Below are 11152 nucleotides of genomic sequence, written 5' to 3' on the forward strand. Positions count from 1 at the left end.
AATTAGAAGACCCGGATCGCGCCGTTTTTTTATATTAGTTCGAATTTTTTTTTAATCGGCCTTCGAAGTTTGCAGTCAAATGCCGATTTTCAGTATATTGTTTCATAAGTACCACAAAAATTTTCGAAATCAATTTTTTCAAAAATTGTAATCGTTGCACAGGTCTCTAGCAATAATTTGGCTTTTACAGATTGAAAAAATATCTATTAGTCGACCAGTTATAGCCAAAAAACCATATAAACAATTTGCTTCGATTTCGAACTTTGAAGGCCGATTAAAAAAAAATTCGAACTAACATAAAAAAACGGCGCGATACGGGTCTTCTAATTTCGCCTCTATTTTCACCCGCCACTCTCAGAATGGACCTAATTTTTGCTAACCTGAATTTGTTCCACAGTGTAATCCTAGATAATAATCATACTTTTGGACATACAACCCTTTATTATATATTAGATGATTATTTTTACGAATGTAGAGAGAAACATCAAAAGAAAAACGAAATAAAATGGACGCCGGCAAAGAAAAATGGTTTAAAGAAATAATTATAATAAAACTTTTGTTATAAATTATTAATTATGCATTCATACCTGTATTGCAGAAAAAAAGCGTGTGTCCATAGACACTTTGGTCTGTTATTATTTATTATAAAATGTAATTACGAATTCCGCATGCGTATTGCTGGCATAATTTTTTGCAATCTCAGTAGACGTCGTTTACGGATTTCGTCCAACTGTTTATTACTAGCAGGGAATTGCGCAATTAAGAGGTTAGAGGTAGTCAGAATTTTCAAAAAGTTGTTTTTTTTTTTTTGCTTTTTCTTAAAGTATAATATCTTGAAAAGATTCAACAATTACCAAAGGGCGCTCCGGAGTAGTAGTAAAAACTTTAAATGCGTTTTTCTCAAAACCATGTTTTTTAACTGGTAATCACTCTAACTTAAAGGGACAGATACCTGTAGACGGCCATAGTTTCCCTGACTTTCATTGAAATTATTTAAAATGAAGAAGTCAATATATTTTTTTCAAAATTGGCATACAGTTTATTTATACATTAAAATAATATACATTTTTTTATTTATTTTAATAATTTAAAATGGCGGATGTACACTCAATTCTTCCAGGAAGGCCGCAGCGGGCTTCTCAATCGGCGGGCATTATAGCATCGGTGTCAGTGACCTGAATACAAAATCCTTGTTTGTTTATTAATGTCATAATTTCTATATGAATTAAATAAATATGAAAAAAATAATTCGCGGAATTAAATGCTTCAAAAAAAAAATGAATTTTGGGGCATATTTTTCTACTATTTTTGATTCAAAAAAATTATTTTTTCGAAAAATTTTCGAATTGTTAATTCACATAGAAAGTAATATATATATATATACTTATACTTATATATATATATATATATATATATGTATAAAAAAAGATGTGTGCAAAATTTCAGGGAGATCGGTCAATAACTTTTTGAGTTATCGTGTACGCCAATTCGAAATATATAGTTTTGAGAAAAACGCGTTTAAAGTTTGAATAATAACTGAACCTCTCCCAGCGGTCGAACCCAAAGAATAGAGTCGTCACGGTTGACGATCCATAATATAAGAAATACTTAAATTTAAGTTCTAAAATTTTTTTGACAAATTCTTAAAGGATTATATTAACATTTTATAAAAAAATTTTTTTTCGAAATTTGACATGTATCTGTCGCCTTAAAAACCGCTTGGTAGATTTCAATAAAATTTATACTGCTTTTGAAAAACTTAAAAACTCCTGCCTGATCGAAGCATTTTTTTTTAATTTCGATTTTTTTGAACAACTAATTGTGGGTTTGTGGGTTGTGTCTTCTTCTATTTATTCAAACTCATAGAGAGTGGCATCTTTGCCAAATTAAATATCAAAATGAGCGAATAATGCAAAGAAGAATAACAAAAAGACATATCAGCCAAACTGGTAAATTCAATTTTGAAACATTTTTCAATTATATTCATACAAAGTAAGTAAAATAAAATAACCGTTTATTTGAAATTAATATTTACCCAATGCTTTGTGTGCATTTATTGCTTTTGGATAGCACTGACAGCTCCTAAAAGAAGCCGCCCCACAGCCGAGCAACTCCATCAAACATTTATTTTGCCGTTTGCTGCTCCACTTGCGTCATAGGTAACGTCACCTTTGCGCAAAACATGGAACGGTTGATTTGTTACACTATGTATTTATATGTTTTGGCTAACGGACGACTGGCTCATGGATATTCCCCATTGCTCACCTACAGGTCGTTAATAACATCCAGTTACAAAAAAACACAATGAAAAGGCATAATTTAGAATTAAATTGGCTTGAAGACTGCAAGATTTTCCTGTTTTTCAGTCGAAATCGGTGTTATTCTGGGACCTCTGAGATGGGTCTGGGACCAAGCTGAGAAATTAGGTCCTCAGTCAAGTCTGGAGTTCACCGGAATAGTTTTTGGAAGTCCCCTGTGGGCAAATAGAATGGATTGTCCACTTCCCGGAGCAAACGTCGATCCACTGTTTGAGGGTTCAGTATCTCTTCTCCACGCGATAAGTCCTAAGCCAGATACTTAAATAACAAAATCGTGTTTTTTTTTTTTTTTTTTGTGTAAGTATTTTATTTGCAATCTATCTTAATATAATGATATTCAGCAAATTAGGTCTTATAATCTAATAGCAGCGGTAGTATTTGCACAAATGCAAAACTACTTATAAAATTACGATATTTGTTCTAATATTTGATCTTAAATGTATTAAATTTCAATTGCACTAATGAGTTGCTTATCTTCATATAGGAACTTATGTATTTTGTTTTTTATTTAGTGTTGAATAAATAATTTAATTCAGCAAAATTAGAGAAATGGCAAGTCTAAGATATGATTACGCTTCAGTCGTATTGTTTCATTACTTGAGTCTAATAAGCATATAGCATTCGTATTTACATGGTTTGACAGCCGTGCAAGATATCTGTTAGAAAAGTTTGGAATTTCACTCTTTACAAATGGGATATCTAAGTCCTTGTGTATTGCTTCATTTGTGACAAACCAAAGGGCGTTAACAAGTGCACGCAAAGTTTTTGATTGGTAGCGTTGCAGGATTTCTATATTCGATTTGCTAGCAGTTCCCCAGAGCTGTATACCGTAGGTCCATACAGGCTTTAAAATAGCTTCATATAGTCTTATTTTGTTTTCAAAACTAAGCTGAGATTTACGACCAAGCAGCCAGTGCATTCGCTTGGTTTTATTTTTAAGCTGCTCTTGTTTGGCCTTAATATGGGATTTCCAAGTAAGGCGTCGATCTAAATGCATTCCTAAATATGTCACCTTGGTATTCATTGGTATTACAGCATTATTTAAAAATATTCTAGGGCAGTTATCTTTTCTTAACGTAAAGGTGACATGGGTAGACTTGTCGGAGTTAACTTTGATCCTCCATTTATCAAGCCAAATTTCTAATATATTTAATTGGTTTTGCAGCAAAGAGGATGCTGTTGCAGGTGAATCGCTAGAAGCTATGTTTTTTTAATAAGTTTTTGTTAATGTGATTTCAAAATTTTAATTCAAACAACTAATTCTTGTTTTCTCGTTTTGTTTAACCACAATTAAATTGTTGTCGTTTAGTTTGCGATAATCAACATGTTAACCAAACAGCTAATTTTGACTTATCGATTTTCGTTACGAAATGGCTTACCGAATAGCAAAATCGTTAAAATTGTGGTTAGCGAAAGAAACAATGCGAATATCGTTAAAATGTGTTAGTGAATCGCCTTACAGAGCTCTATTTTTAGCAAAAATGTGCATCGCTCAAGATGCGCGTACTGTTCACGAATTTTAGGAGTCACTCAAACTGGAGTTCAGGGATACATTTTAGCCTTTCAAAACTGGGAGCACCCAGGTAGCATAGTCTATTTTTCGAGAGAGCCGGACGGATATTAATTTGTGCTTTCATAATTTAACACATGGCACTTAGTTTTAATTAGTTCAAATCACGATATTACCACGCCATTCACTGAATTTTCACAAACATGTAGCTTTCCTACTGAGAAAAGCTCGCAACATATTGCCAACATGATGCTAGCAACATTTTACACCGCTGTTTTGTTCAAATTGAATCCATCAAAAATTGTTAAAATCTACCTAAAAAGTAAGTTTGCTTAAAATAGGGTACATTTTTTTATTATACTACGTCAATTTTTCTCTAAGTAAAGAAAATACCCACCATTCCAATAAGATGTGATTTACTCCCAATAAAGCAAGGCTTCGAACTTTGTATAAAATTTGTAAAAGTTCAGAAAATGTTCATCAAAATTTCAAATTTTTTACTCAGAATGGTTTGTAATTGCCTGCCCAGCAGCAAGCGCTATTAGAAGATAACTTTTTCTATAATTTGGTGTTTCGTGCCCGCGGATTCGAAATCGTGCACTTCCAAATGGTTTTCAGAGGTATGGATGGGCTTTCGCGCTTCCTTCATTACTTTAGTCGTCTAAATCAAAAATTCCACAATTTCTGCGCCCGCTAATTTAAAATTTTCTTGTTTTTATTCTTTTTGTTTTGATTCTTTACATTTTGATTTGCTTTGATTTATTTTCTTTACCTTGAAATAAAATGATTTTGCCAGCGAAGTTTCCTATTACACAGTATAACGCTTTTAAGCACAAACACTTAGGAAAGAGATGCATTTGCCTTATATCGGAGATCGAAAATTTGCTAAAATGGGAAAACTGAAATTTCAAGGAGGCATCCGCTAAAATTTTACTGTTATTATTATTTATGGAGCTCTGTAGAAAAGTATTATAATAATTATTATTATTTTTTGAGTGACCACAGATAGTTGGATGCTGAAATTGAACTCGATTCAGAAAATCATATTTTAGGTGAGTTCGCAAAAAATCCACTAAAATTTGCTATCATTTAGTTTTTATTTATATTTTTTATAAGGCTCTAAATAAATTGGAAGTTTCTGAAAATTGTTTCTCCTCCCATCAATGTGGAATTAGCTGCCTAAGCCCTTGAAGCCCTATATGGCAATTTTTATTCGTATACGTTAGTGGTCACTCAAATATTAATGTTGTTAAAATTGGTGCATAAATTTATTTTTTAGTTGTCTGACATTTTCGGAATACATTACGAGTACATTTTACCTGCATGATTTCTTTTACTTTTGATTACATAAGAGTCAATGGTTATACAAATCGCAAATTGTTTTTGTTAATTGTTCAAAACTACAGTCACGTATCGTACACTTTTCGCACTCCACTTGAATCACTATTTTATATATTTTGCTTAAATTCGTCATAGTAAACATTCAATTGATTGAATGAATCTTTGGAATCTGAGATTGTAGATTCAAGTATTTTGTCAAAATTTTACAATATCTTTTTTTACAGGCAGAGTGTCTAGCTAAGGCTTATTAAGCTCTTTTATTGTCATTGGGAAGCATAGAGGTGCACTACATGGACACCCCAAAAATAAGTTCAAATAAGTGTGTCGTGCTTTGAAAAATTTAACTTTTTAATCTCTTATTTTGTTATTGTAGCTGTTTCCCATGCTACTAACTGGTCTTCTACACATGTTACGAATTTGTAATTGTCATGTGGGATACCTCGTCGAGGTACATATTAATGTATTGGTTTCCGATATCAAAAGTGTAGATGAACTGCGTTAAAAGTAGACTAAATACAAAGTAGACTCCTACTCAAGAGTGAAGAGATGTGTCGGCGCATATAAAGTGATTAACTGTAAAGCTACGTAACAATGCAAATTTACAAATTGTCGTTGTATTTTGAATGCATTTTTGAAATTTTACGTATTTATTGATATTTGTTCAGCCCACAACAATTTCGCAGAGTATTTAATGCGGCGAATGAAAGTGCTGCCGTTTTAAATCGTACGAAACTTTGAAGTATATGGAGTGTACGCGTTGAAATATATCTAAGAAGGAGAGTCATTTATTGAATTTTAAATAAATAAATTCTAAATATGAGAATAAAAGTGAGTGTCTAAGTGAAAGTGTGTTAAGTGAAATCTAATCTATGATCACAAAATTGAAAAACCAATTTTAATTCCAAATGTGGTGATTAGTGGGCGCGCAGATACTTTGGATTGATTGCTCAGTATCTGATTAAGCCGTGAATGAGCACATAATCGGTAGATGTCAAAAAAAAAAAGTTTTCTCAATATTTAGTTACTGAATATCTATCAGATAGCTTCTGATAAAATTAATCGAAAGATGAGCTGCCGGTTAGCTGCTAACCAAAAGCAAAATTCGCAATTGATGGCAATGAAAATAATAAATAAAATTTTGTTTTGCTGAAAAGGAGTCATTCACCCCAATAGACTTACCATCTCTGTTAAATCAGAGGATTTTTAATTATATATATATATAATTGGCGCGTACACACTTTTTGGATGTTTGGCCGAGCTCCTCCTCCTATTTGTGGTGTGCGTCTTGATGTTGTTCCACAAGTGGACGGACCTACAGTTTCAAGCCGACTCCGAACGGTAGATATTTTTATGAAACGCTTTTTCATGGCAGAAATACACTCGGAGGTTTGCCATTGCCTGCCGAGGGGCGACCGCTATTAGAAAAATGTTTTTCTTAATTTTGGTGTTTCACCGAGATTCGAACCGACATTCTCTCTGTGAATTCCGAATGGTAGTCACGCACCAACCCATTCGGCTACGGCGGCCGCCGATTTTTAATCAGTGTAGCTAATTTTTGTACAAGTTGCATGCTGAAAAAATGCAAGACATTTTAGAGATTTTATTAAATTGCCTCCTGTGTGCACTGTCACTCGTCCAGCGCTAAGGCAACATTTTCTCAATGTCAGATTTAGTGCTTAATCAGGGTGCTTAAATCAGCGATGCTGATTAAAGGCGTTTTCTTGATCATCCATCTATCAGTTAACTTCAGGTTAAGTTTTTACCAAAGGATGGCTTTCGATTAGCTGTTAAAGTAAATATGAGAAGAATAAGTTGAGTTTAGAGTAATGATGCCCCAAAATTCCTTATGGGCGGCCAAGTCTCATATACATATGAACACTTTTTTATATTTCTGTGTACATGTGTGTGCTTTCATGTAAATTTTTCATTGAAGTCAAGACAACTCAGTAAGAACTTATGGTGTTAGTGAGCTTGGCAGTATAGGCTTGGCACCACTGGCTTACAGCTTTTCCTATAGTATTATTTCAAACAAAAACAAATTGGAATACTTATCTCTACTCTATACGCAGACAGAGAAGTCCTTGCATGAAATTGAAAATCATCAAGATTTTGAGTTGACTAGCTGATTAAATTTTTGTACAAATGTTTAATTTGTAAACAATTTCTTTCATTGCATTCTCTTTCTTGTTGACATTAACGAAGCCTACTTCCATTGCTGCAAAAAAAAAAATGTTTCTGATATTTGAAAATGTATGGCACAAAATTAATCATCCAATTTAGTTTTTGAATGTTTTTTATTACTAAATAAAAAAAAATATTAATATGGAAAGTTTTTATTTGGAACTTTACGCGCTCCATAGCTCTGTTTGTATGCTTGTCTGGCTCACAAATGTCAAATATGATTGAATTGACGTACGACGCCACTTGCAACAATTATAAATATTCCGGTAAAGTGATTAATTATGCGCCACCTCCTACATATAATAAAACAATTGTATAGGATCCGTTGAAAAACATGGCGTAATAATTTTGTTTTCCCCACGATATAGCTTTTGTGAACTTATTTCTAAAACAAAACAAATACAAAATTTTGTATTGGATCCGTTCAAATATATCACGTAATAAATTTTTTCCCCTAATAGTTTTTGCGAGCTTACTTCTAAAAAAAAAAAAACAAAAAAAAAAACAATAAACAAAAAAAAAAATAAATTAAATAATATTCATTATTATAATAAATATTTTGGTTTCGATTTACGTTGTAGTTTTAGTGAACTTATTTCTAAAACATTCTCAGTGAGCGAATGAATCAGATAAGCTAATCGTGAAATTGTGCTTAGTAAGCTATTGTCGGGTTAAAGAGAATACGAATCAGCCATGGCATGTCTTCGAGACGACTTGCATTTTGTTGCCATTTCAATTATTTAGAATGTCAAAGTTGAAATTAATGTGAAATTCGAAAGAATTATTTGGCTGCTTATTAAATGGGTTTAAAATTGTATAACTAATGTTTTGGCCTCGGCGGTCGCCGTGGCCGAATGGGTTGATGCGTCGGAATTCAGAGAGAGAACGTCGGTTCGAATCTCGGTGAAACACCAAAATTATGAAAAACATTTTTCTAATAGCGGTCGCTCCTCGGCAGGCAATGGCAAACCTCCGAGTGTATTTCTGCCATGAAAAAGCGTTTCATAAAAATATCTGCCGTTCGGAGTCGGCTTGAAACTGCAGGTCCCTCCACTTGTGGAACAACATCAAGACGCACACCACAAATAGGAGGAGGAGCTCGGCCAATCATCCAAAAAGGGTGTACGCGCCAATTATCTATATATATATATAATGTTTTGGCCTCATTAGAACCCTAATGACAATATTACCAGAAATTGAAGGATGATATTTGTTCGTCAAACTTAGCTAAAAGCCAAGGTGACCGCATACTCGTTTTACTTTTTCTGTTTTGAAAAAACCGAAGAGTTGGGTTGTATATAAGCTGGGCAATCGAAAGATCCCGATCTAATTGAGAGAACTTTAAAGATTATTATTCTGCAACAAAATTTTTATTTCCAATTTTAGTAAAACCGATTTCATACCTTTTGACCGACCTTCGTGAAATTTTACGAAAAAAATAATGGCATTTTTTAAATATGTAAATACACCTTAATAGACAGCAAAAAAGCTATATTTACTTTAAAAAATATTACCAAAAATTTTAATTTTAAATGGTGTGTCAATAAGAATAATAACTTAAAAGCAATTCATTTCTATTTGAGACATAAATATATAGAACAAACAACTAAAAGAAAAATAAATAATACCTACACATTTCACAGCTTCTTAGTGAATACCTCAGCCTCTTTGCCATCTGCTTTACAACACTCTTCTACACACGCTGCGCAGTGCACGCCGCTTCATCACAGACAACAGTGTGAGTAGCAAATTGTAGCCTATAAAATAAATGCAAAGCCTAAATGTATGCAACTATTTACATTGTCGCTTTATGTAGGTATAATTGATCTCTTAACACTTTTCATTGTAGTGTGAAACACACCGCGAGCCATGATCCCTCCGCGGATGGCTTCTGGAAACGCAATGTCCAGTGGAAGTCACGTTGGGTGAAATACTGGCGGCCGAAAGCGATCTATGTGCCCATCTGGAAGAAAGTATGGAGTCCGGTGGTGCAGAATGAGTGGGTACCACTGCCTAAAGTGCCACCAGGCTTGGAGGTGCATAAGGAGGATAGTACGAATAGTGCCGGTTGGAGTAGTAGCAGTGATGACTACTCGAGTAGCAGCAGCAGTGGTTTGCGTTCGGCCAAAAGCTACAGCGGTTGGAGTGGAGACAGTAGCAGCAGTGGGTCTATTTATAGCAGTAGCAGTGCGCACAGTGGTTGGAAGAAGGGCATCAAACGCAAATATGTGCGTGAAATAGATTTTGAATAGTGTTAGGGAAGGGAGTGGATTAATGCAATCTCCTTCACCAAAGACGATTCGTTGACTTAATTAGAGTATAAAAATATGTAGTACTCGTACTGCTCGTTAGAAATATATGGATTAGCGTGGATTACGAATGTTTATTATTTATTGGTTTGAGTTAATTTAGTTTTTAAGCTATTCTCTTAAAGTATTTACATAATCTTTGTAGTGGATGAAATAAAATATTTAACGAATGAGTTTGAGGAAAAGTATTCACCACTTGGGTTTGAAAAGTGTATACAATATAATAATAATATTACGTACAGATATTTTTTATACATATGTATATATTACAGTTTTATAGAAATTAAATTTTTGTATAATAAAGTGCAAGTTCCAAGAAGATCAAAAATTACACTGATTTGTGAGCATTTTTTTGGAAGCTGTTTTATGCATTTTCTCCATTTAACGCCTGCTCCAATATTTTTTAAATGGAAGAAAATAGCGAACACCGTCATCAGAAATTGTCGAAAATCAACTCAATTCTGAACCAATTGAAAATTGTTATTATTCTACCAGAATTCAATGATCTTTAAACTGCATACCCGAAAGTTTTCTAAAATGTTTGAGTAAAAAGTTTGAAATTTTGATGAAAATTTGCCGAAAAAGTTCGAAACTTTGCTTTATATTGTTTTTGTTGTAATTTGACCTATATTTTTATAAAAAAAATTAAATTACAAAATAAATAAATAAATATTAAAACTTACCAATGCGTGCACCACTTTCTTCTGACGCGCGGTAGGTTCCCCATTGGGCTCTTTGCTATGCCACTTGGATCCAAAACCCTTACTATCTCTAATCCCAGTTCGTGAAGTCAACGCACTTAAGAACCTATTGTATATGTTTGTACCCAAAAACGTTTTTCTTCATCTCCATTGTGCCTTTGTAGTCACACAGTGGATGACAGTTTCTAGCGGCTTTCGCCATAGCAACTTTTGCAAAAGCCATTGTGGGAATCGATAAATTGTGGACTTCCACTCAGAGAGAGAAACTATAGTCTACTTCGGTTATTTCAGTTTAACTGCTGTTGAGCTTGCATATATTGTTTTGCAAGTGGGCGTTTGTTAATGCCATAAAATTATCCTGCACTCAAAAACTGAGAGAGCAAAGTGACAGTTCGATGCTAGAAGGGCGCTCATTTTATGTTGGAGAATTTTAGTCAGTCACGAAAACATATGATCTGACCTGAATATATAAAAAATACTAATGGTAACTTTTTTGGCCAAGTATTTGTAAACAAACTCAGCTGATGTATTTTCTACTATCAATTTTGGCAAATGATGGATAATTTTCCATTCATAAATTCTGTCACTCTGTGTGGTTTTATTTAGATTTGTAAAATATAAGCTGCTATTATGCCTCTTCTGTCAGTTTAAACTAAAAATAACATTCCGGTGCTACTGCTTCGAGGGTTTTGGAGGAGATCGAACTATAACAACTTAAGGTTGTTTTAATCGCATCGTACTACTCATGAAACTCATCAGGTGAGCAACATTTAAACCTGCTATATCCGTATA

The 11152-nt window shown here is 33.5% G+C and overlaps 1 protein-coding gene across 1 annotated transcript; it reads left to right on the top strand.

Annotated features, from left to right (window-relative positions):
- The first annotated feature begins 5985 nt into the window (after positions 1-5985).
- On the top strand, positions 5986-9713 carry LOC128867083 (uncharacterized). The gene is made up of 3 exons (XM_054108179.1): positions 5986-5997; positions 8994-9088; positions 9200-9713. The coding sequence occupies exons 1-3, from the start codon at positions 5986-5988 to the stop codon at positions 9600-9602; spliced, it is 510 nt and encodes a 169-aa protein (XP_053964154.1). The 3' UTR covers positions 9603-9713.
- The last annotated feature ends 1439 nt before the right edge of the window (positions 9714-11152 follow it).

This window comes from Anastrepha ludens, chromosome 6 (assembly GCF_028408465.1).
Source record: "Anastrepha ludens isolate Willacy chromosome 6, idAnaLude1.1, whole genome shotgun sequence".
NCBI lineage: Eukaryota > Metazoa > Arthropoda > Insecta > Diptera > Tephritidae > Anastrepha > Anastrepha ludens.

What these genes read in the sequence shown, in the direction of transcription:
- LOC128867083 (XM_054108179.1), top strand. An exon ending in GCTTCATCACAGACAACAGT is followed by an intron (nt 9,089 to 9,199) that starts GTGAGTAGCAAA and finishes TTTTCATTGTAG; the next exon opens with TGTGAAACACACCGCGAGCC.